The sequence below is a fragment of the Trichosurus vulpecula genome, chromosome 6 (assembly GCF_011100635.1).
Source record: "Trichosurus vulpecula isolate mTriVul1 chromosome 6, mTriVul1.pri, whole genome shotgun sequence".
NCBI classification, from domain to species: Eukaryota; Metazoa; Chordata; class Mammalia; order Diprotodontia; family Phalangeridae; genus Trichosurus; species Trichosurus vulpecula.
The window spans coordinates 103,480,702-103,507,679 of NC_050578.1; the positions used below are offsets into that span (position 1 = coordinate 103,480,702).

Genomic DNA, 26,978 nt, shown 5'->3' on the forward strand with positions numbered 1-26,978 from the left:
TATCATGTCTAGGCCTCTCTTTCCTCATTTGTGAAATGAGAGGGTTGGATGAAATCATTTGTAAGATTTCTATTCTAAAATTATAATGATTTTGAAACAAAAACTTTGCTTCTAAGCAATTTAAATGTAATAAACATTGTTTCGGAAAACTGTAAGTGATATTGTATTTTCTTATGCCACAATATAATATTAATATTATATGAGAATATCGTAAAAATTACCTTGCCAAGAATGATTTTAGCAATCTTTAATCCATGAACTTTTCATTTAATAAGTTTGAGCAATATGTGAATTTTTTTTGCAATACATAAAGTCACATTATCATGAGAATTGTGAATGTGAAAACCAGTGGCCACTTCCTGATGCATTTTTCTATTTCTATAAATATTATTCTTTAGTATTTTAAAATTTTTTATATTCCGTATCTTTTTCTAACCCAGGAGATAAATTCAAATATGATATTTTGTTGATTTTAAATATTGTTTGATAATTAGTATGTGATGTGATCATTTATTCAGTTTTTGTACAGTAGAATAAAATTATTACATGTGCTTTAATTTAATTTGAATTAGTCTTAACTTCATATGCCAGTATCTTTTGTCACCTAATTTTTGCTGTAATTTTATCGTAGCAGCTTAGCAGCTCTAATAATTTCAATTGTTATCCAGAAGAATAACGTCATTTAATTTGATCAAAAGTACAGCAGGATGGATGAGTGACAAATTAATAATTTACCATCTTTTCATAATACTGTAGCCTGGAATATTAGAAAGATTGATGGCAGAAAAGGTTAACAAATTTTCACAGCTTTCATAAGCTTTACATTGTCATATGTTTGTGGTACTGACTGAAATAAGCTTTGTAGGAGATCCGGTCTAGGGAACTAATTACTTGTGCCGATTGCTGTACTGATGAATAGATTCTCATTGTATCTTTTCCTTGAAGATGAGCAGCAGTGTGTGATTCACGGCTGCATCCTGGCTGATATTTGATAATAATTTTAACAGATAAATGTAGGAAGGCAGAATGATGAAGTACCTATCCTGGCTTTGTGACTACCAGAGGCATCCACAAAGCCAGCTGTGCTCTGCCTTTTTAAAACATCATTAATGGGAAATTTTAAGTTATTAATTGAACTTCAAGTAAATGTCTTTTCCTCATTCATATACATAACATATACTTTCAGGTATTTTCAGTTACTCTTTTTAAGAAATAACTATAGTTTTTATTTTAAAATTAAATAATTGACCATATCATATAAATGAAACTGTAGGAAAGCTATTATATGCACATACATTGTATGCGTATATGTATGCATATGGACATACATAACACACATACATATTAATTATGGATACATTTTAATGACAAAAATAGTCTGTTAGCATTTCCCTCCCTGCTTGTATCATATTCTTCCCCTTCCTCATAGATCAAAACCAACAAAGGACATATATGGTATCCATGTTTTTTTTAATCTTGATATTATAAGAAAAGAGGTACCAAAAACACTGTAGGCCTATCACTTTTTAAAAATAGGTATTGAGAAAATTACATAGTTTATTGCATTTTCTCTTCTTGAACTAAATTTGAATGACTTAATTTGTGAAATTACAGCTCTGTAGATCTTGCTTTATTTTTAGATTTATTCTTTGAAATGCAGGGAATATCAGTATCATTTTTAGTATTTTGAGCTGTAAATTGGTCAAGGATACTAATTTGTCATAGCTGACAGGCACACAATTTTATTAGCTCATGAAATACAAGTGAGGTTTTATTTTGTATTTATCATTCTAGCAGAAGTTCCAATTATGGAGAAATTTTTTATTTTACCACTACTACAGATCGTCAAGCTTTAGATTTTTTTTTCTAGTAAATCACACCACAGGTGTTTCCCTTCTATGCTGCCTTGCATATTAGGACTTTTAATTTTACTATTTTCCTAGAAAAATATTTTTCAGTGTTCAGTTAAAAATTAGCTTTTAAAAAAAGAAACATCATTACAGAAAACACTTTATATATTTGAAGAAATATAATGGAAGATAAATTTAGCATAACCTTTAGAAAGTAAATTTCAAGAAGTGTTTTCCATACAGCAATTATTGCACATCATATAGCATGTAGTTTTTAATTAAATATAAAAACATAGTACATGAAACAGAAATCCAATCTGATTTGCTTGAAAATAGATTGCTATTTCACTCTCCTGCAATGGTTTATTTAAAAACAGTAAATGGAAAAGAAATGCATTTTCTTGTGTTGTTCTAAGCCTCAGGGGCTAAATGTAATGAATATTTTAAGAGATTATTTTAATTAAATTCCTGCACATCTAAACAGAGCAATATTTTATTATCACATACATAACCATGTAACTGAGGTATTCATTAAAGTTAACACTTTCTGGACCAAGCATTCATAGTATGATTTACTGACCTTGTGCAAAAAGGCACAAATTAGGAAGAAAAATGAAGGGGGACAGACTTTGATTAATATAGGTAATGTTATACCATATTTATAATAGCCTTTTCCCTATTCTGGTTTATAAATGCAGTCACTGAGAAAGGTGCCCTGCTGAGGCTGAAATGAGGCTGAAATCGGAGCACATGCCACTAGAGTGTGGGGAAACTGATCACACTGTCAGCAATTCATTTCAAAATGATGTATTTAGTGCTCATTTCACCTTCCAAGAAAAAAGGGAAAGGAGTTCCTTAGACTGGAAGGTGATATTGTTATTTTCAAGGACATACCTAAGTAAAAGATTGCAGCAAGGGTGGGGGGGGGGTGTTTAACAGGGATTGGATGGGGAGGAGGAAAAAAGTGCAGAGCAAACAAGGAGAGCTTTATGCAGAAATTCAGTGCTACCACGCTGTTTGATAATTGCTAACATATGTGGCTTCTCTGTTTCATTGTAGTCGTCCTCGTGAGTTCTGGCGCCTTGACTACTGGGAAGATGACTTGCGGCGCCGGCGACGATTTGTGCGTAACCCTCTTGGATCGACACATCCTGAAGCGACACTAAAAACAGCCGTGGAACACGGTCAGTGTAAAAACCGCTTCTTGCCCATAGCAGCAGGTACAGTACTTAGTAATGAAGAACAGAGCTTCATTACTGCAAGGCCTTGTAAAACAGTTCAACACTACATTTCAGTTATTTTACCCACAAATAAAACAAGTAGTTACTTTTTCATAGACAGCATAGTGTCTGTAACCTTGTGGTATTTAAGTGTATGCACACAATACCTTAAACATGCACCATTTTTATAACAGACCCTTTGTCTTTAGAGTTGGAAGCTAAAATTATTTTTAATGATACATTTAGCTTTTAGTTCATTGCTTTCATCAAGTAAAAGACTGCTAATTAATTTAATTACTTTAATATAAGAAAGAAAACATTACCAAAACCTAATACATTTTGAGGCACTCCTGGGCTTATATGGTTTTTCCTTAACTGCTGAATTTTAACTTGAGATTCCAGTGAGAGGCGGAGGGATGGTAATAAATGTCCAACTGCCCTGGCCTAGGTAGTCTCTAAGCCTTGATTTGTAGATGGTAATGATAGATGGCTAGTAGAAAAAGAGAATAGACATTATTTTCCTGTGTTGCTATTCTGCATCATCTTGTTACCAGAGCTCAACAAAATATTTTCTCCCTTTATGTTGTAATGCATATCATCTGAATTTTCATTCAGGAGCAATTTTTGCAAGCTGTCTGATAAGCCAATGGGAATGAATGAGTAGAATTACTGATTATTCTTCTGGGTTTAACAATTTCTTTAACTTGATCATGCACTTAGACTTATTATTTTATGGTTTTGAAAGTTATTTAAGATACATAGTTAAGGAAAATATAAAGTTTACTCACACTTAACATTATTTTGGTTGTTAATACACCTGACTTTGTACCTTAATGTTGTTCTTTTTTAAATACAAGTAATATTTTAATTTTTTTTGATGCCTGCCATTTAAAATTTCAAAGTTTGTATTTATACTTATAAGGTTAAAGTGCAAAATACGGAAGAAATACTAATTTAAGGCAATTAAAAATATTGTTGAGATCTAGGTGAAAAGAATATAATGTTGGGTTTGGCCTCAGCCAGGCAGCTTAACCTCTTGCACTCAGCCTTAAAGAGCCATTTCTGGAAGAAAATGTCTACGATATGTCATCAGATATAACACCAAATGTGACATCAGTGCTTAAAATAAATGGCCATACAGAGAGTAGTCAATAACAAAGTGATCTAAAAGCAATGAGTCCCAGAGCCTCACATCTTCAACAGTAGGAGGAGGGGAAGGAGAAACAAAATGTAGAATTGATTAGGCCACTTCTGCTTTGGGGGTTCCTTATTATTTTTGTGTGTGTGGTGGTACTGTGGATTTTAGGGTAGACTGTATTTCTTTGTTAATGGTCCTTACATTTAAATGATCTGCTTTTTAAAGGATTTTTTTTTCCTTTTGAGCAAAAAAGGACTTAGAACTTCTTGAGAAATAGTTTTATTGACATTTTCAGAATTTTTCTTACATCTTTTCTTTCATTTACTAAGGATTTTTTCATCTTTTGCTTTAGCTAAGTCTTTCATTTTCACAACATTTCCATCTTGCACAAATAGGTTTAAAGTTTATTTTCTAAACTCATTCACAGATGAACAGAATAATGTAGTTTTTATTCATTGAAATTAAAATAATCCCTCAAATTTTCTCCTTATACATATTTTATTTTCAGACTAAAGCTTTTAAAATTCATATCAGAGCAATAATAAGTTGAACCATCCATTCAGACAACATAAATATCTACTACCTATATGATGATCCTAGTTATAGTTTTGTTGTCAGAAAATAAACATTTATCTCCTTGCATATCTTCTCTGCTGAGACCTTGAAGTGACATTACATTGAAATAATTTACTTTCTAATAATAATCACCCCTGAAGTTAATATCTTTTATTAAATTTATTAGGAAGAGTAACTCTGATTATTAAGGTATTAATGAAAAGGTTAAAATAACATAAAAGTTTTTTTTTTATCTTAAAAGTTTTAATTTAATTTCATGAAACAGAAAGCTGGGTTAAAACATTTGATTTGATACTGGCCTGTTTAATAATATTTTTGCAGTTCTTTAGTGATCATTAGTGTGGAAAGATTTTGAAGTACAAGAACATGTGAAGAATATTTAGTTTTAATAGAAAAATATTCATCTTTATCTCTTCTACATTTCTAAATCAAGTTTTTGTTGTTGTATTTCACCTGAAAATCAAACACCAGCTGAATAAGCAGACAGATATAGGTATACCATGGGGCTTACCTTTCTCACTGAAATTTATAGTTTTCCTTAGTTTTACTTTTTGAAAGATGCTAATTATATTTTTCTATTTTTTTAAAGAACAACAAAAATAGTGTGACATAAGGGCATTCTAGAAAGTTCTGGAAATCAATCCCTTAGTGCTTTGGTTGATGCCACAGTTTATTATGAATATATAAAACAATCATTTAAGATATAATTTTGCAAATTTATTCTGAAAATATCTCTAAAGTATCAACAATATAAGCATAATTTCTGAATAATATTTATTTTAAGAAGCTGTTTTGAGTAAGTTAAAAAGTTGAATACACAAAATGAAGAATAGCTTAAAAAGAAACCCTGGTGAAAAAAAAGAAAATGGCCAAAGATGTTACAAAGTCCTGTAACAGATAAAAGTATACTGAGTAAAAATGTTTACATTTAACCAGTCTTTGTGTATTTCTCATTGTTTTTATATCTGTCATAGAAGTTTGACTTCATTATGGGGATACTGTATCTTTAAGGTGAAGAACCATGGAGTACCATTCACTGTATTAATATAAAAGAAAAATATCCAAAGGGAAATCTTGTTGGAGATTACTTATGTATTTTAGTTGTTAGCGCCATCTTTTCCAGGGATTGATTTGATTTGAAGGAAAGCCTCTGGTGCAAAGGTGGCCGAGTAAATACCTGAAGACTAATGTTCTCTGTTCTCACGATCAATACCAGCCCCATGACTCTACTTCTGGCTACCTTCTAGTTAAAAACAAATTTTTTAATTCTGACAATTTAATTGCCCTGCCCAAGTTCACATTAACTTGCTTTGGGGAAAGGAGATTTAGGTAATTTTTCAAAGAGAGAACCTCCAAAGTAGTTATTTGTAAAAGTCATTGTTGCAGTGTAGGATTTTTTTAAACTTTGTAGATGCTATTGTATCCTAAAATTAAAATAAAAACTATATTTAAATATTGTGAATATAGTCTATACCCGGTAAAGATTAATATTTTGATTTCTAGAGATTTAAATTTTCCATATATGTGCATATATATATATATAATTATTAAATATTTATTAGCATTCAAATACAGGGTACTTAATAGATTTACTAACTTATATTGCCTGATTCTTATTATAGAATTTTAGAGCTAATAGGGATATTAACAATCCAGTACCCATATTTTACAGATCAGTAAACTTGAGACCCAGAGAAGTTATTTATATGCATATGGTCACATAGCTAGTTAGTGATAGAGATGAGACTGAAACATAAGTCACCTGACTTCTCATAAATGACTTTTACACTGTCATACTATTTTCCAAACTCATTGTTTAATTTAGTTGACATTTTACCATTAAGAGGAAAAAAGGTAGGTTTAACATCCAATTATGAAAATAACTCAATAGCACGATTCCACTTAAATGTATTTTTTATTTGGGTGATAAAATGAATCCTACTCATAGAACAATTGCAGAATTGTATTACAAATATATAGAATTACTTTAAAAAATAAAAAAAATTTGACATTGAACATACCATCTAAAAGAAAAATGGTTTCTTATTGTTGCTATTGCTTTTCAGTCAGATTCTATAAATAGCAGGTCACACTCTTATTCTTTGCCTTTTGTAGATGTTCACCTAGCAAGACTTCTTGTAATACAAATATGTTTCTGTGTAGATGGTCATAAATGCTTTCTTAGATAGGTAACAGAATCATTAGCTGGCAGTTGTCATCATAGCTAGGTAATGGAGTATTATTTAACTTGCTTACCCAGCATTATGATAAACATGAAATCATATTATATTTGGAGTTATCACATCAGTTCCATTTTAATTTTTGTTATGATAAATAATAGTACAAAATAATTCAAGAAACAGGTTTTTGAAGCAACAAGATTATGCCCTGATCAAGTACCCAGTATGCTTCTGTCTCTTTAGCAACCAAAATATACTGTTCTCTCTGTTGATGTAGCACTTTCTAGAATTCCATATTCATCAGGACAAACACGAGTTGCTTTTTCAGTCATGATAGTGGGCTGTTTTAAGCTATCCATACTTTCTTGAGCTTGCCCCATGCCCCCAATACCCTTCTTTTTAAATGGCATAAATACACAGTATTTATATATAATATCATATATTTTCTAAATTATTCCAATGAGCATTAACTTTATCTTCCAAATAATGAAGGCAGGGTTATATCTCTAGAATCTCAAAAGAGTAGAGCTTTGGTAGCCCTCACCATCGGATGTATTGGTAAATCTACTGCAAAAATCTGTGAAGCCTGTTGTTTCAGTAGTTGGGATGACAAATTTTGCTTTGAATAGTATAATTATTCTTGAAATGGTATGGTGCCTAAGACTTTGGTGTACAATCTCCTCCTACTCACCTTCTGAAATATTAACTGTGGCAGTCTGCTAATTGAGGAAAGGAAGAGAATCTGTGAATCCCAAACAGGGACTATTCCCACCTACCTTATTTCTTAGCTTCATTCACCCTGTCCAGCAGACAAATCCACTCCTAGCCAGTGTTGCTTCAGAGCTTGCCCCAAATAGTCTCAACCAACACATATTCAGTCCCTGCTTGAGCTTCCTTTTGAGCTTGGTACCAGCTTTCAGCAATGATGTACAGCTAGAGACACTTAAAAAATTACTGTAGTTTTACATAGCAATTGTAGCTTTAGTAATTATTTAGTTGAACCAATAATGAAACTGAAACAAAAACAAAGCTAGATGTGGTACATTTTTACATTGTACTACAAAAGAACTAAACAGATTTCATTCTTAGTACCCTTTTGATAATCCAGAAAATTTCTTGAGTTAAGACAAAATTAAACATACAGCTTGCATTTAAATGATTCAAAGATATGCTCTGACTTCATCAAGTTAAATGGTTAGTCCATCGTGGAATACACTTACACACAAGTGAAATATAACATTGGATACCTGTTTATAAAATGGTGATTAAATGGCATAGTGCAGCTAAAAATAACGATGTTCACCCCCCCGATGCATATAAATATTATAATTACCTTTTATTTTTTTCTTGGAATTGTTTTGTTCTAATTTTGAAAAAAAAGTCTTTAGCAGAAAGCTATTAGACCACTGAGAATTGAACAACAGCGCATGTGGTGTGTATTAGAGTACTGTTGGTAATTTTACTGCTGCTAACTTAAAATCCTCAAGGGGGAGTTAATTACAGGAAAACCATTCTAAATATCAGTAAGCTGCATATTTTCCATGACAAGAGGGTTTTTTAGCTCAAATTGAACAATTCCAGAATCTGAGCATTTTTTTTGTTTGATAAATTAAAAAAGTAAGATAAAAGTCAAAATTCCATATACAGTATACCCATATTATTGTCTTTTACATGTAATTTCCCCTTATTTGGAATGTTATTCTTTTTGGAGCAAATTGTTAGCAAGATGAGAATGTATACATTATCTTTGTTTCAAACTTGAAATTGAAATTATTTAAAATTAGAAATGTCTTGGGTCATTATCTTACCTTTAAATGTGCATTTATTTACTGAAAGTTTAAACCATATTATATTGCCACTAGGGACTGCCTTCCTCTGTAAATGTTTGCAGATTAAATTTTTTCTTGTTTTTAAAAAATGAGCTAGTGGAACTTAAAGTCATGTATGGCAGTAATCAAAGAAAGTAATGAGCAAGTTGGTCCTGATGTGTTTGGCATATGTTCCTCAGACTTGGATTTGGATGTGAATATTTTCATAATTTACATTTTATGTTTGATTTTTCAAAACCATTTTTACCACACTGGGTTTTTTTTTTAAAAGTAAAAGCAATACCTAACTATTTACATTTATGCCAGCTTAATGTACTAAATACACAAGTTATATGATTTTTTTTTCATGGCAGGAAGTAAGAAATAGCCCAACAAATGTAAAGATTAACATATTGATTGATATAACTGTCCAGTAAGTCGTCATTAATTTCTTTCTTTTAAGTCTCATATTTTTAATTTTTATACATTTTTCAAGGACTAATTTATTTTTTAATAAGTGTGATAATATCAAATTCAAAAAAAACCTAGAAATTATTGCTTGTTTGGGGGCTAATTATGTGTTTTTCTCTTGAAAATAAATATTAAAACAATGAAATAACTTCTCTTATTCAAACTAAAATTTGTGGCTTAATACAGAATACTTAATTGTAACCTTTGGAATAATACATGCATTAACACTCAGTATTTTAAATGATGTACAAATAAGAGCTAATGACTATCATTTATAGTGCCCCTTTTCTTGCAAAGTGTTTTATACATTTTATCTCATTTGATCTCATATTTAAGAAAATAAGCTCTTACCCCTAGATAGTATGAGATGAATAATCTATAAAAAAATTTCCCTTCCTCAACTTCTAGTTTTTACTATATTATTAGGAGAAATTATAATCCTTGAAGTTTTAAAGTATCAGGAAAAAAACTTACATTTATCCAAAAGTAATGCTCTGTTTTAACAATGAAATGAATTAATGATAACTATAAATGACCTGGCAATGATATAAAAATGAACTTTTACTCTATCCATAAATAACCCTTGACTACAAAATTTTGTAGACTATATGGAATTAAAGAACTGGAAAGATCCTTAGAGACTATCTAGTCCAACCCCTTTATTTCACAGAGGAAGAAACTAAGTCCCAAAGAGGTTAATTGAATTAATTTGTGTACCTGTGCTATAATTTATGTTTAAAACCCATTGGGTTCATTTATTTTGATAAAACATTCATTTAGTGATGTCTGACTCCACCTCAATCTCTTCTTGGAAACTTCTTTGCACTGAACTGAATCTTTTCAGTCTTTCTGCAAGGAAAGCTTACTCCCTTGGTTCAAGGAATCAGGTGCACCAGCTCCAGAGATTAGATCAAATTGGTAAAATGTGAGCATGAGAAGTCGAGGCTCTACAGTGAAGATTCTAAACCTGCCTTTTTTCACATGAGCTTGTAGGATTGTCTATGCACTAGAAACATGGTCTGGATTTTGTTCGAAATCTTTTAAGATAGCCTGTTTCCTGCTCTTCCATGAAATTGGTTCTGTCCCTCCTAACCTTGAAGGCATCCACACCCTCTGCTCAGTTGTTGAGTCAGAGGCTTGTAGTATTTGAAGTTCTGGTTTTCATTTCTAGTCCCTAGATTATTTCTCCCAGTTACTTCTACTGACTCTTCTGCTCCTCCTAGTCTCATTGTTGGCTGTCGGCGCCCCCCAGAGCTCCTCCTTTGCAGATTACAGAGATTTGTGTGTTTGCTTCTCTCTTCCTCCCTCCTGCTGCCTTGTCACACGTCCTGAGAAAATGGGCATGGCTCTTTTCTGCTAGTGTATTTGTAGAGGCTTCTCTGGCCTGCCAAACCTTTTCTTTTGTGCTTACCCTCAGGGCTCCTTAGCCCTTTAGTTTAACCACCTGGAGAGGTGGCTTTTGCACCTCTGGTTTCCTAGCCTTGTATCTTAGGAGAAACTACCGTAGCCCTGTCGAGCTGGCCGGGAAGATGGAGAAAGAGGGGAGGAGATGTCAGTTGATAGGCACCAGTGGCTTCATTAGTGCCACTGATTCATCTATCCAATCTCCATGGAAAGCAGCATGTTCAGACTAGGGTACCAAGACTTCAGCTACCCTTTTTACCATTATCTTAGTTGTTGATTTTTCTCTAACTGCAAATGCATCTGACTGTTATGTTAGTCACAGAATGACGTTTCCCTACCTCACTCCCCAAATCTTTTATGGAAAACTGAAATGATTTTCATTGTAGCCATGGACTTGAAAATGGAGATCATCCCCCCTCCCCCTATATCTTTGGAAGTTCTGGTTTTTAATCCTCCCTTTTCTTAACTATAAATAAATAAATGGTGAAAGTAACTGGTTCTGAAGATGGTTTAATGGGGTAAATGTTCTTCAGGGTACTGTTAGACTAGGTTTAGGAAATAGACTTTGTCATACATACTTGTGTGCTGTTCTAAGTACCTCTGTGTTTGTATGTGTCTGTGCCCCCCCCCTCCGTGTGTGTGTGTGTGTGTATGTGTGTTTGTAATTCTTGCAGTACAAGTGATCATCTTTGAGCAACCTTCTCTTATTTCAAATTTTTACTCCTCCCACCCTGCTTTTGGCCACTGTCTCCTTCCCTAAGCTGATGGACAGCCCTGTTTCTTTTTCATTTCAGATTCAGATGAAGATATCCTTGCTAAAGGAAAACAGTCCATCAAGAGTCAGGCTTTAGGAAATCAGAACTCAGAAAGTGAGATTCTCTTGGACGGCGATGATGATACCCTGTCGTCTGTGGAGGAGAAAGACTTAGAGAATCTTACGGGTAAATTCTGCAGTTGTGCAAATATTCAAATTAGCTTACCAGTCAATTTGTGTAACATTGCTGTATTTTTAGCTATGACAACTAAGGACTATTTAGAAAGTGAGGACTTCCCCCCACATTTAAGTTAAAGTAAGATGGTTTTTGTTTCTGCTGTTTTCCCCCCACTATCATCACATCTATTGTTTCCTTTGACTTTTTCTACTATGAACTACCACTTCTGCACCTCCTCCAACGAACACTGTCACTGTTTTTGCCCTATTTGTCTTTTTATGGTCATAGGCTTTCATTTGGAGAAGTAGTTTTTCCCCTTTATTTTGTTAAAAACAACAAAAAGTACCTTCTCCCACTCACCCTTAAGGCCTTGCTGTCTAATCACTCTAAAAATCTGCCTAGGTAAGTAGTTTGTAAACAAACTTAGCCCTGGAGTAGAAGGTTGGCTTTGATACACTGATTTTACTAATCATGTGCTTCTCTTTACATTTAGCTTCTCCATATGAAGCAAAAACACGAAAAAACTCTGCTCTAAGAACCTAATGACACTTTGTCTTCACAGAATTTCCTGGCTATAGGAAGCCAGGTTTTTCAATATGAATTATAGTTTACGAATTTTCAGCTTTGCTTCCAGGAGAGAGGGTAGATGGCCAATAGGATGTTTGTTTTCCTTATTGGAGCATTTTAATATTTCACTAAATGGCTTTGTTCCTCCATTGCCTATACTTCTTTCATTATGAATATTGGAAGGGCTAAGAAGGAAGAGCAGTAAGGTGGAGACAGACCCAGAATTTTTTTTAGCTGAAAAATAATCCCTTGTATAATCTTCCATTCTGATAAATCTAAAACCTGGATCTGTTGTGCATAAACACTTATTTTTAACTTTACTATATACTGTTTGACCAAGGAAAACAGAAAACAGGATAAGATATGTAGTCTGTAGTGAGGGCTATATAATTCTCAGTAAAATGAAATAAAATTAATTGGAGCATTATGCCCTGTGACTTTTGTTCCCCTCCTCCCTCCCTCTCCCAGTGGTAGTGAGAAGAGGAATTGTTCATCTCTATCTAGACCCTTCCTTCAAAACCCACCGCCCATTTCCTCCTCTTTTATTATGCTTCTATTCCAGCTTCTGGTAATACATTCATACTGTAATAGAGGTGAAAGGGGAGTTTAATTATATAATCTTGACAATGGCAATAGGATTAAGAAGTAATCCTCACTAATAAAGTGGTGTGGGTTAGAAATGAAGTGGAAATTGTCAGGGGTCTTCTGTGGACCTGGGCTGCCCTGAATCCTGCAGCTGTCTGCTCACCCCATAATTGAATGTCTGAGAGTGATTGAAAAAATGTTATTTCTCCTCTGGATTACATGCTAATGTACAGAGGGCAAAAGGAGACAGCAAAAGAACACATAGCTGCTTATTTCATCCATTTATAGGGATGAGCTTAGGGAAATCATGGCCGTTCTATCGCTATCTGCTGCCCATCTGCAAACACAATGTATTTGTACATTGGGAATAGGGGGCAAAGCCTGCTCTGCTCTCAGTAGAGCATCCCTTCTATTGTCCTTCTGGCGCACATTAAGATTGATGTTAGATTAAAGACCATCACCGTTCTAACAATCGATGGAAATGACAGTCCATCTGAATTTGGGGGCAGTTATTCACTCATTGATTGCCCGAGTAGTTGTACTTCTGTTTTAATTCAAAATTTTAAGTATCACTCTCATGTTGCTTTTTTGCCCCACAAAGAATTTGAGCAATCAGTTAATTTTACTTTTTAAAAATAGCCAGAAATACAGAGTTAGTAAATCTACACATGATTATTTCTACTATATACATATATGTACATATTTATGTATCTCCCCTTTTTTTTTAGGTTTGGGTTTCTAGCCTGTAGACTGTTAGATCTGTAGTGATTCCATTGTTTTCAGTAGCAATCTGATTTGTCTCTTTGATAAACCCTGTGGAGATTTGATTATTCCAATAAAAATTCATTCAGTTGGAAACCCACCCTCCAGCTGTTTAATCCCTGAATCCCCAAACTACATTAATACTGTATTTGGAAACACTGAACACTATTTAACAGTGGAGTGGAAGGTATACTAAAGTAGAATTTTTATAATTCTTTTCATGAAGGTTAGATAAGATGAAGCATGAGATTTTCATAGCTAGCACCCAGACTGCAGGGGATGGGGATGACATTACTAGCTTCACCAGAGAGCTGATCTTTTGTGATCTAACGCTAGTTAGAATCTGAGAACTGAAGCCCTTGTCTTGGAAGCCTGCTTAGTTTTCTCCATTTCCGTAGTTACTGCTTGGGTAATGGCTACTTGCTGGTTGGCAGCCTGGGGCTTGCTCCTGATGTGAAATGTGAATGAATAGTAGAATCAAATTCTGTCTGACTATGGGCATTGCATACTCACTACAAAGCAATTGCATACCAATTTACCAGGATCATTAACCAGCTGTTATAGGCCCAAGGGTCTAGAAGTCTTTGCATTGTTGGAGGAAGATAGGGTTGGGCAGAATATGTGGGTGGGGGGTAGGGAGATACTAGGTAGTTGTGGTGAAAATCAGAAAGAAAAATAACATTTCTAATCAAGTTTCTTACACATCTGGTGTTTTCTTTTTGTATTCGGCAGGTCCTGTTAGCTTGAGCACACCAGCTCAACTTGTGGCCCCTTCCGTGGTGGTGAAGGGCACTCTTTCCATCACCTCCTCTGAACTCTATTTTGAAGTGGATGAAGAAGAGCCGAACTTCAAGAAAATTGACCCCAAGGTAAGAAGAGGACAAATGTAATATCTTATCTCTTCACTACCCTCGACCTTCCCATTTGGTTATGGTGGTAGCTGGTTTTTTCCCCTGTTATTGGGTTATTTAGGTTTGGGGTTTTTTGGGGAGGGAGTGGGACGAATAGGGAAGGCACGGGAAACACCAAGCTAAATTCTAAAAGATTTGATTTAAATTTTTCGCTGAAGTATATTCTGGTCCCATTTTCCCTTATAATCTTGAGTTTCACTTACTGGCTAGTTTAGTGTAGTTCATTTATGTTAATAATAATTTCCCCTTAAATCCAGTGTTAGTTAACTTACTATTAGGATGAGGATGGGGAATTTCATGACTCCAACTCGTATTTAAGATATCATTGGGAGCCTGAGATTACTGAGTTCGAGAGGTTGTAATCATTTGTCTAGCCTCCATGTTTTCTGAGTATAATTCCAATATATTGGTCTTGTTTGTTTTATCTCTGACTTACCGTTCTAAATGCCTAGTTTGTAATACATGTTTTCTGTGGTATATTGTAGATTTTATAAGGCACTGTTGTATTATTTCCCAAATTTAAACCAAAAAAATTTTTTATATTTTTAAAAATTATTTTTCTGACACACCTAACCTTCTTTTACTCATTTAGGCTATGAGAATAGCCATAAAGGAGGAAGATGTAAAATGTATTTATTTTTGTAAAGATGAATGGTTAAATTCCTGTTTCTGAGCAGCAACTTTCTCTTAGAAAAGATAAAAAGAATGAGCTCTGCCGAGGAATAAGGTGTTTGGAAGAGTAGCAGGGTAGTCTTTAACAAAGCAAACTTTTACAACAAATATTTATCTTCAATTTAGACAAGGGAAGGCATTTAGGTAGAGGAAGTTCTTTGCATTTACTATGGTGCTATGTAATTAAATATTTTTTAAAAATTAAGTACTTTAAGTCCCTGTAAGAGCCATTAAAATTTTTATAACACAGATCACTTTAAATCTTCATTATGTTCAACCCTTTGTTCCAATCTTACTGCCTTTTATTTAGAGGAAATAGGTAGACTATGTGGCAGGAAGGAATTGGAAAAAGAGTTTGACTCTGACACTTGACTAAACAGTGTTTCAAATTTGAATTTTTGGAGATATTGAAAGGGCAAGCCTGATATGTCCTTATAAATCAAGAACATACAATTAGGCAATTTTGTTACATTGATTAGCTTTTTGGAGTTCACTATATAGTTAAAGTGTAGCTAAAATTGATAGGAAAGGGGCTTTTAACTTGAAAAATTACTTGAGTTGTACAATTACTGTAGTTGACAAGTCAGTTTAAAATACCAGGTCAGTGAACAGGTATTGGAATGAGCCCATTCTTCGGCCAGGAGTCCTCTTACGTCTAGTATCATTGGGACAGCTTTGGGAACAGCTGAACTTTTCTGTTTTTCTGTTGTATTCTGTCCAGCATCATTTAATTTCTCTTTCATTGTTGCTTGTTAAGGATTGAGCAGCTTTTAGGATCCCCAAAGACCACCCTGCTGCACTACTGCAACCTGGCTTACATGTCTAGCAGGGATTAGGTCTGGGTCTGGAAATAAGAAGTGTGAATTTTTGTTTTAAAAATCATTTCCCAGTTTAATATTATTTTAACTTTTGATTTCATAGGCTATGATGATGTCTGTTTTTGGTAAGCTAGAGAACTGAAGTCAAAAGATTTGCATTAAGGACTTATTTTTCTTGGGTCAGTAGTGTGTATTAAACTGAAAGAGGCAGGAAAAAGAACAGATTTACAAAGCTAAAAATTAATTTCTTGAATTTTTTTAACTGTAAAGACCACGGAGCCTTAAAGATTTTCTTTCTACTTAAGGGAAGAAATGGGTGGTTTCAGGTGTTGGTGACAGTATTAAGTTACTTACGAAGTAAAAAGTTGGTATTTTAGGTTTCAGCTCTTCTGGGAGCTTCCTTTTCCTCCCCAAACATTGGTTATTTATCAGCACTTACCTACTTCATAGGATCAATGATGAGGAAAGAATTTTGCAAACCTTAATGTGCTACATAAATGTAAGTTATTTTTATTACAAGTGGCTTAGAAAATGTCTCTGAGAGTACTACTGTATTTGCATGAGAAGAATGTATATAACTGATAATTTTAAATTTTCTCTTAGTATTTCTCTGAATCACAAAGAAAAGCAAGCCTAGGTTTCTGTTTTTAAGGCAAACCATGTCAGAGTGGAAATAAGATCAGCACTAATAAGATCACAAATTTAAATTTTTTATCTAGGAGTATGTTTTATTTTAAACCAAGAAACAGTAATCCCTACAAGCTAAACCCATTTTTATTAGGCGAGCCATTTTTCAGAACTCAAAGTGGATTCTAATCCCCAATCCCTTGCTTTAAGCTTTTCATTTGTGTCTAAAGAAAAAGTTTGTTTCTACTTTATCTTCTTACTTTTAAAAAAATTAAGAATTAAGTCAATTTGCAAATGTGAGGTACAAACTTAAATACTGAATAAAGATATTTGACAATTATACTTAAGCAAATTTTCAGTTTGATGATTATTTTAAATGTGGTTTTGATAGGAGGCAATATAATAAACCTCTCCTAAAATTTAACAATATATTTCTCCCATACTTTTTCAGATATGTTCCAAGACTCTGAAGTAATTTTCTTATGTTGTTAACTTATAGAAGTTTTTTTCTTATGCATCAAATATATGTCCCATATTTTCCATTTTAATTGCTCTAGCCACCTTCAAAACACCTTCAGTAAACTAAACCCAATAATCATTTTGTAGTGGAATGAAATATAAGGTTAGCTGTTTTGAAGTTTAAGTACTCAAAAAAGCAATAATAATATAAGGACTCAAGAAAATTGTATTTCTCTTCCCCCTGTAAAATAAAAAATAAAAGTCTTAATCCTCCCATTTTAGATATGACTAATATAACTGTTCCATTTTTGTGCTTTCTTGGTATGATTGTCTGATATATTGCTAAGTTTTATTATTTACTTAAAAGCCTGGAGAGGATAAATGGTTTTAGGGGAGAAAATCAACTAACAGCATTAATAATTCAGAGAAGATCTATAAATGTTTCCTTGCAATTTCAAAGTCAGATTGAAATAGTTTGTTTTTTAGTTACGGGATAAGAAAGCAAATCTATTAATTTTTAATGTGAATGAATCACATTTACCAATTAAGATTGAAGATAGGCATATATGTACATACATATATTAGTATTTATCTGTCTTAAAACACAGACTTAAGTCTGAAATAAATTAGCAGGGTGAGTTCTGCAAGATTACAGCTATATTTGTAAATGTTAAAGATCATACTTTGGTTTGATTCTGTATACTTTAGCTTTAAAAGTTCTCTTCCTTATTTGATATATTGTTACACTTGAAATTTCACCTGCCCTGTTTAAAAACAATCCACAAAAGTCGATGCAAAGTTAAAGTAATATTTTATTACTGTTTTCAACAAGTGGGTTTAGGGTGAGGATAGAGGTGCAAGAGAGAGAGAGGGCACATAATCTGACGTTGGCACTGAAATACATTTAACATCAGTAAAACTTTTAAAAGAGAAATTTGTACATATAGTTAAATAATTTTTTTTTCACTTGGTGACAACATTCAGGCAAACAGAAAACAAAGTAGAGGAGATAAAAGGAGGAAAAGACGACTATACAGGGATTTGAAAATGTACCTTGGGTTTCGTTTTGTTGTGGCAAAGTCCGATTGCTTCTTTTGTGTGATCTTTTAAATTCACATTTTTTTGGAAGAAAGATCACTGTCCTGTACAAGATGACTTGTTTGTTTTTTAAATGTTCCTCTATCTGGTGGTAAGGATGTTTTTTCTTCTTTTTGCTTGATGATTAAATAAAAATTTGTGTTTTGGAGTTTTTGTTTTTCTGCTGTGTGACGGGAGTACGTCGTTGCTGTTACTTTTCTAAGTAGTCTCCACCACCCTATAATTTATCCAGGCTTTTGGGATTGGTGAGAATCTCTCTGGCCAGCCTCCAGGTCTGTTTGGCTGCGCTCTCCAGAGCCGAATGAGGCTTGCCCTGAAAGAGGTCGAGGTTGGGCAAAAAATAGTGGGGGCATCGCCGGCACTGCAGACAAGAGATGAGCTGCAGCAGGATGCCATTGAGCCGGTCTCCTAGGCACGCTTCGTCCCAGTCAGTTTCCCGAGGGTGTTTCTCGCACTCATAAAGCAGTAAGGTTTTCATGTGATAGTTGTTGAGCGGCTGGCCTGGCAGCTCCAGGTGACGGTCCCTCAGAGTCTTCAGCACTGATAAGCACTTGTTTCGGCAGCCGCCCATCAACAGTCGGTTCTCAGCCTCCCCAAACTGAAGCACCCAGGCATCACTCTCTGCAGAACTCTGCTTGCCTGTCAAAGAGTAGCACTCCTTGGAGAGCAAGTTGAACCCTTCGGCCTTGACCTCTGCCACCCGATTGGGGCCAGGCCAAGGGATGTGGGGCATAGGCCACTGGGCCGCGCTGCGGGGCCAGATCCCAGTGCACTTGAACGCTGGTGTGATCTGTACCACATAGCGCTCCCTGATGCGCAACTTCACCTCGCTAGTGTCCGCGATCATTTTCACCACGTCCCGGTAGCTGCACTTGTCTACTGCCTGCGCCACCAGTGTCTGGAAGCGCGAGCGGATCTTGCGCGCTGAGAGGTAGCCTGATGCGGTGATGAACTCCACCCAGAGAGACATGCTTCGCTTACGACCGTCACTCAGCTTGAGTACTGCGCAGCCAGGCAGCGAGCCATCGTCCACGAAGTTGAAAACGCCCATCTGGTTGAGATAGAGCACTACCTCGAACTCGGTGGGAGAGATGACTTCCAGCCCTTCGTAGCGGGCATCGATTTCACTCAGGGAGCTGATGAAGCGAGGCTCTTGGACCTCCACTTCCTTCAGCACATCCGAGACCACTTTACAGACCTCTCGGATCGTCTTGGCGATTGCCGCCTTACGCGCCTGACAGCGCTCTGTGTAGTACTTATTGAGCTGGTACACCAGCTTTGCCTGAGCCGCTATCATGTTGGGGCACAGGTCCGGGCTATACACCGGGGTCTCGCAGTACGTTGAGGGATCCAAGGCTTACTCACTGGTGGTAGCCCTGCGGCTTGCAAAAAAGGCAACCCGCTACTCCAACTCCCCCCCTCCAATTTCGCTCTCCTTTTCTTTTCCACCCCAGCTGTGGGGCTGCTATCTCTGGCTCCCCTTCCTTTCTCACTCCACCTCTTTATCTGTTACTCCCTCCTCCTCCTAAAAAAAGTGATTAAAAAGAAAAAAGGAAAAAAAAGCACCTGAAATACTTTTGGTTGTTGTTACTTCTTTTGGTTTTTAAAATGGGGGGGGGGGGCAGTAATAGGTATGCAAAAGAATCCAGGCTTACTTCCCAAAGGGATTCAGTTTTAAGCCAAAAACCTTGTTGATAAAAGAGACAGCTCCAGCAAACTTGGAAACACCCGTCGTTTAAGTGCTAAGTGCAGCCTTAAAAAAAAAAAAAGCTAAATATTAATATAGGCTGAATGGTTCGTTGGAAAATTATCTCCAAGGATGGAAGAAGTCCTCAAGTCTAATAAGGCCCGATGGGAATGAGAGAGTTTGCACTCTGTTTTATCCCTCCCCCAAATTCAGAAAAGAAGGCTGTAATTAATGCTCTGGGCGAAAAGTGCAACTCAGTCCGTGGCGGCATCCGAGGTTCACGGGAGGTGTGCTGCTTTCAGGGTTTCTCTCTGCCTCTTGGAGCGCTTCTGTTGTTGTTGTGGTTTCTTTCTTTTCCTGCTGGAGGCGTTTTCTGGACCCAGTTTGTTTGATTTGAATGGATATTCTTGTCTTTCTCTAGGTACAAACGGGCTGAAGTTGTTTGAGATTCATTTCTGTTCTGTAATTTATAATTTTGTCTCTCACAAAGTCTGTGTTATCTTGACGAAGTTGTTGCTTGCGTTGCATCTGGGGTGTAGTTATGGTCCTGGATTTTTCTTCTCCTCCCCCTTTATATTGCATTCAGAGAGAGCCTCTATTTCTGTCTATCTTCCCCCCCCCCTCCCCTCTTTTCTGCCTGCTACTGTCTGTCTCTGTGGCTCTATCTCTGTCTCTTTCCCTGCTGTCTCTTGTCTCCTTTACCACCTCCCCCTTCACTCTGGTGTGTGAGTCTCAACCTCTCTCTTTCTCTGTCTCGAGGTTTGCTGGAGTTGTTTAGTTTATGAATGGTCCCAGGGCCATCGTGAAGGGGGTGGAGCGTCAGATCATACAATCGCAGTCCGAGCTGTCATTGCTGCAGCCAATCCTAGAGAGGATATATGCACGTTAGAACCGGGTAGCTGCCACCACTTCACGTGATGGAGAAAGGGGGCAAGGAGAAGTAGAGAAAGAAGAGGAGATTGTAAAGCCACAAGCAGACTCCAAAGAATCCATGCTCATACATATCACTACCCCCTAATGGGGGTGGGGTTGGGGAGGGAATTGAAGGGAAAGTCCTCTTCAGTTGCTAAGAAGAAAAACTGTGTTGGAGATGGCTGGAATGTAAAGTGGGGAGAGGGCAGAAAGGATAGTACAGGTTTAGAAAAGTATAAGGTTTGGGGGGTTTATTGTTGTTATTTTGTTATGGGTTTTGTTTTTTGGTTTTTTTTTTCCGAATTCTACCAGCGTGCAAGGACAAGATGCAAACCACTTTACATAAATCACTTTTACATACGGTCAGTTTGGTGGGGGAAATATGGGGATTTGAGACAGGGCAATTATTTTTATCTCTCTCCTCCTTCCCCAAAGTCTTCCATTTCTCCTACTCATTGCTGCAGAGAAATGTAGCTGGGGACCAGGGAAAAGGAGAGAAGATTTTAGGTATGAATTTTAACCCTGAAAATTAATCTTTAACTAAAATAAGGACCCTGCAGAGAAACTGATTGGGGCAGAATAGTTCCAAGCACCTTATTTTACTTATTGATTTTTTTCATAATTTCATGCAAAATGTTCTATGTATTATGGAATAATTACTACAAAATATGCTTAATCTTTTTACCTTAATCTCTGTATTTTAATCCCAGTAAATATTTTGACCATTCCACTGAAGTACCACACAGCTGCATTAAAGTGTAAACCAGTTAAACTTTTAAAATACACTAATATTGGATTTCCATATAATTTGAGGCTATTTTAAATAGTAGTAAATTTCTTAAGTAGAACTAATTATTACTTGTAAAAGTTAACTTGTTTCGAAATGGACTTGGCTTTAAAGGCTTTACTGCTAAAAAAAACTGTTATTGATCACTTTGGAAATCAATTAAAAGCGCATATTTTAAGAATTCATTGTGTGCAAATTCAGTCTTCATGAAACCTTGCATTTCTTATGTCATCTGTGCAAAGTAAAATTCTGGTATCAACGTTTTTTTTAAATTGTTTTTTAAAAAATTTTTTTCCCACTGTTTGCGTCGTTCTTCAAACCTACACTCGTTATAGTAATTGGGAAGTTGGGGAAGAGGAGAATGAGAGGCATTTTTAGCTTGTTTAGAAATGTGGAAGCTTACAACCAAACCTTGGAAGCATGGTTCCACTGCCTTTAAAACAAACTACACACCCAGGGGATAGACATTGTTAGATTGTTGGGGGGAGGGGCGTCTGACTTTTGTCTAGGTATATGACCTTGGGTGAATCCGCAAGAATAAGAATCCGCTGGGTTGATGCGGGCTCTTCATTCGGTTTTGCTGATGAATAGTAGTGTATTAGAAAGTTTAGAGAATAGCACGAATAATGTGGTGATTTGAACCAAATCCTGGAGCTGGAACTGCGAGCATTTTCGAAAACAGCCCCTCTCCGTTAGACTGGGACCAGTGGAGCTCAAGGCTCTGACATTCTCTCTTTCAGGGTTTGTAGTAGCCCCCCCCCCCCCAAGTTTACTTACCATTCACCCTCTTTTCCTCTCCCCCATAAGTGCATTAGAAGCTCTGTCCAGAACTAGCCGGCTTACTTTGGGAGGTGGGATTTATTGTTATGCGCATTGTTTGTAGTGAGGGGCAGTGGGGAAGAAGGGCATTTCCTACAGTTGGAATTAGGTGACTTCGAGTCTCTGGGACTATCACACGCCGGCTTGGGTTTTTTGCTTTTAGCACATCACTGGAGGAGGGTAGCACTGTGCCACACTGTGCGGGATAGAGCCACCGAGGCCGGGATCGAGCGTAGTTTGAGAGGGCTGGGAGAAAAGTGCAACAGACCTATCGGAAAGGAAGCGACTTCGAAGTTAGTGCGCGAGGGTGGGAAATCCTGACCTGTTACTGGTAACAGGGCTATTCATTTCTCAGTCATACTAACACTCTGGGAATTATTAACGGGCAGAGAAGGCTACTTTCCTTAGGGAAGTCGTCAAAACCGACCCCAGAGTCCTATGTCCCAGCTTCTCTGGAGGGCAGTTACTCTGAGAAGACAGATGACGGGGCTAAAAATTGTTCGGGCGCGTTTGGAGTGGCCTATTTTCCCTCATTGTTCGTAGGAGAGAAGCAGCTGAGGCCCGGGAGGTTCTGTGTCTCTTCCCCTAGGCGGGGCACCCAGCCCTGTCCCAGGGAGTAATGGTTTGCAGATATTCCATGGTGGGTCAGAGGAACCTCCAACCTGGCTTCCAGGACCTAGTTTCTCATGACTGATAGCGATTTATTGGAGAAAGCGCCTCTGTTCTTTGCCCTCCCTTCCTCTCTCCCTCCTTCTTTTCCGTCCTCCCCTCCTCCCTTTATCTTTCATGCTCGGAGCCCCTAGGTTCTTCGGGAATGGCGGAGAGCAGAGAGCGGAGCCTTGTGGAAGCAGCATAGAGTGGAAGGCATCCTGTGTAGACCCATACACGCACGCAACCATACTGTCTTGCTGATCCACCTTCTTATTCTCCCAACTACTTAGACAAACAACCCAAACGTTTCCAACTCCCACTAGTTTCCCCGGGTTTTTTTCTTCCTTTTACATAGAGGCTGGAGGATGATACAATGTTACAAATGTTTTGATTTAAAAACAATTCATTACCAATTTATCCTGAGGTAGGAGTGCTAGTAAATAATAAATCAGTTAAAGCCGACTTTAATTTATTGCCCGGGCACTAATTAGAAACATCATTTGAGCAATAAACTTAAACACTTCCAGCAAATAGCACCATGCAACCCCCCCCCCCCCCCCCCGCCCAAACCCCGCCCCATCCCCTTGCCTTTGCGGCTGCCCTGCATTAAGAGCAGCTTCATCTGTGTGTTTGCGGATCCGTTCTTCCCCAAGATGAATAATTGAAGGGGGAACAGTATCCAAGGAGTCTGTAATTGAAGAGCCCTTGTCACCTCCGCTTTTATGTATGTTAGTATAGAAGTCCATCAGCAGCTCCTTGATGGTGTATTAAAACGAAGTGGCAGCCCCTTCTGGAGGAGATACTGTATTCTATTAAAAGGACCAAGTGAGAGAAAGGAAACTCTCAAGGCTAAAAGCCACTTGAAGTCTTCAGACCAATTGATCTGTATTCTCTAGTTATAATCCGTCTCATCATACTTGAGTTAATGAGGCAAGGGAGTAAGGTGGGGGTGGGGGGAGATCTGATGGTCCTTGACAAATTCATTAGGGAGGCTGCAGGACATTTTATTTGACTGTTAAACATCTTGTTTGTTTGGTTTAGGCAGTGCCAATAGCAGCATGCTGCTGCCTGGAGCAATGGTGTGTTTTGCTAGGGAGAGCTTCTTCTGCAAAGGATACTTGAAAGGGGGAGGGGGAAATGTTGGTAATGTGGTTTAATTTTTTTTTAATTGCTGGGGTGTGTGTAGTACAATTTGGGTGTCTCAATATTAGGCTTATCTTAACGAAGAGTCAATAGCCAGATGAAAGTACTGGGGGTGGTGGTGGATGCTTTTAAGAACCAGTTATTAATTTTTAAAATTAACTTTATTTAGCAAAAGCATGCCCCTTGGAAGTTTAAATAAAAGTTATATCAGTTAAGCTATTACATATGAATGTATATGTGTGTGTGTATATATATATACATATATATATATATGTTCCAGAGAGATTATAGTTTTTGATCAGCTTCCTAGTTTTATATTTGTATTGGATTTTGAGTAAATGAGATTTTATTAACTCTACTCCTTTTGTCTTTTTAAATAAATAGTTTATGAATACAAAAAAAGCCTTTGAAATATATATTTTTGTTTAACCATTCATATAATTATATACAATAATTTGACATTCAGTTCAAATGAAAATCTGGGATATAACGTAATTTTGGCGTTTATCATTTACTTTCTTGATTTAGACGATTTGGAAGTAAAAGAGTTGACTGTTCTCCAAATGGTACAAAGGTTGTTGCTATACACTGCGGTAGAACATAGAATATTGAAGATATTTAAAACTGAAAGATGATGGAAAGTTAAGCTAGAATATGAATGTTCTGATAGTTCATTACTAATTTTGGTAACATTGTATTAGATTTTCTAAGAATCTTGCTTAAAGGTAACAGTCTAAAATGCAATAATTTTTTTTTTGCCTCCAGATTTTTTTTTCTTCCTAGATAAATGCCTTCAAACAGCTTCAGCCTAACTGCTTGGTAAAAAGAATCCTGTACTTCCATTTTTAGAAAAACAGTATAGGAAAAGAACTAATGCCCTTTGTCTGTCATTTTTATACATTCCTACACTACTGATGAAGCTTAAACTGCTGCAGGGAATGTGTAGATTTGAAAAGAAATGATTCAGTAGTACATGTTGTGTTTCTCAACAGTAAAACCAAACTAATGGTGGAAGTCAGTGCTTCTGTCGACCTGACAGTTATAATCCTGTTTACATTTCCAGAGAATGCAAAGTCCATAAACTGTAGGTTGTTTTTATTATTTGCTATTCTTAGAACTGTGTTTACTAGGTTAACCCTGTCATTCTTTCTTAAATTTATCATACCTGGGAGACTTGGAAGTTATCTATTCTTTTAATTACTGTAGAAATAATATATGTGTTTCACTAGCCTTTAATGAACAGTACATAAATCTTGAACTATTTGATTTTGTTTCCTTGAAGCAGATCTTAGAAGCATGGTAAAATAACTGGATTGTTTATTTTTTCTAAATGTTGTATATAAAAGTGTGTGGGTTTTTGTTTGTTTGTTTGTTTTTTGATGAGCAGGAATATGTTCATTTTTTACTTTCCTAGATCATTACTTTTCCTTTGCATGGAAACTTTTTTCCTTTTTGTTATTATGATTGTTGAATGTTATACTCAGGTGGTGGCTTTAATAATCACATTTCTTTAAGACATTTTAAAATGGAATTCCTCCAACTTAAGAGTTCTACCTAGTAAGACTAGAAAATTCGAATGTATCCTAAATACTTAACAAACTGTATTAGATGATGAAATGGAAGTAATAATATTACAATAGCTGGAATATGTTTTCTAACAAATGCTCATAAGTGTTGTACTATCTAAATACTGTAAAAAAAATCAACTTATCAATATTTTGACGTAAAGGGCCTCTTTTGTGTAATCAGATTGCCCAAATCTAAAAGGAGTAGGGTAGAAATTCTTTTTACGTTCTTGATGTTTGACATCCTAGAATTCATCTAGGGTAACCAGTTAATGTTTATTTTTACCAGTTCTCTGAAGCCTCTTCTAATCATTTTAAGGGGCCAATTGTATTGTTAGAAGGATTTAGACTTTTTTCCATTAGAATTCATCAGGTTTTTAAACTATATTTGTCTTTGGTTGATGAACAAAGAACTTTTTTAAAAAACAAATTATATTAAAAACGATGTGTAGGTGGCTAAAACTTATAGTTTAGCTTCCAACAGTAAGTCTGTCATACTACAGGATGACAAATCAAATATTTTTATGCATTTTCTGCTTGTAGTAGCTCCTGGACAGTTGGAATTCTTTGGTGTGTATGTCAATAGTGGTGTTTGGGCATACATGGATTACTTAATTATTTAGTACTCTAACTTGTTTACTTTCTGGAATTAACTATTTAATTCTAACAAGCTATGTATAGAGAAGGGGCACTAGGGTTTATGACAAGATTTTGTTCAGCTTTTCTATCACTTGGTATATGAATAATGTGTTAACTAAATTACACATAATTTAATATCCATTATAAGACAATCAAACAAAGCATTTGCATTGCAGAAAAATGAAGTATATAGCTTTTAACTGGAAGCTAATAAAAGTTATTATATAGTTCAATAATACAAATAAGCTATAATTCCATTGTCATGGATACTTCCTCCTCAAATGGCAACACCTCTACAATTACGTGTTTGAGATTTGCTATAGCTGAATCTGTTGATACTTTGTAGCCAATCTGGTGATTGGCTTGTCTGAGCTTAGCTGAGCTAATCCTTAGACAGCTAAACCTGTACTCAACAGCTTTCTGAACTTAGGAGGACTTGCCAGAGCTTGTACTTTCATGGTATATAACCTTCAAGAATTCAGGGCCACATCTACGGGATGAGGCATTAGAGTAGATTCTCTGTGCATGCGTGCAGATGTGTATCATGTTGTTCCAGTTGTGTCCAAATTTTCGTGACCCCATTTGGGATTTTCTTGGCCAAGATACTGGAATGGTTTGCCATTTTCTTCAGCTCATTTTACAGATAAGGAAACTAAGGTATACAGGGTTAAGTGACTTGCCCAGGGTCACGTGACTT

At 36.0% G+C, this 26,978-nt stretch overlaps 2 protein-coding genes across 2 annotated transcripts in view; one reads left to right on the top strand and one right to left on the bottom strand.

Moving 5' to 3' along the window:
- Window positions 1–26,978, top strand: part of LRBA (LPS responsive beige-like anchor protein) — an 820,489-nt gene that overhangs the window by 501,181 nt on the left and 292,330 nt on the right. The window contains exons 37-39 of the mRNA XM_036763368.1: window positions 2,910–3,034; window positions 11,442–11,588; window positions 14,226–14,362. Coding sequence (XP_036619263.1) covers window positions 2,910–3,034; window positions 11,442–11,588; window positions 14,226–14,362 — 409 coding nt within the window. The remainder of the gene's footprint in view (window positions 1–2,909; window positions 3,035–11,441; window positions 11,589–14,225; window positions 14,363–26,978) is intronic.
- Window positions 17,775–20,515, bottom strand: MAB21L2 (mab-21 like 2). The gene has a single exon (XM_036763369.1). It carries the CDS (start codon window positions 19,373–19,375, stop codon window positions 18,296–18,298), a length of 1,080 nt encoding a protein of 359 aa, XP_036619264.1. The 5' UTR covers window positions 19,376–20,515; the 3' UTR covers window positions 17,775–18,295.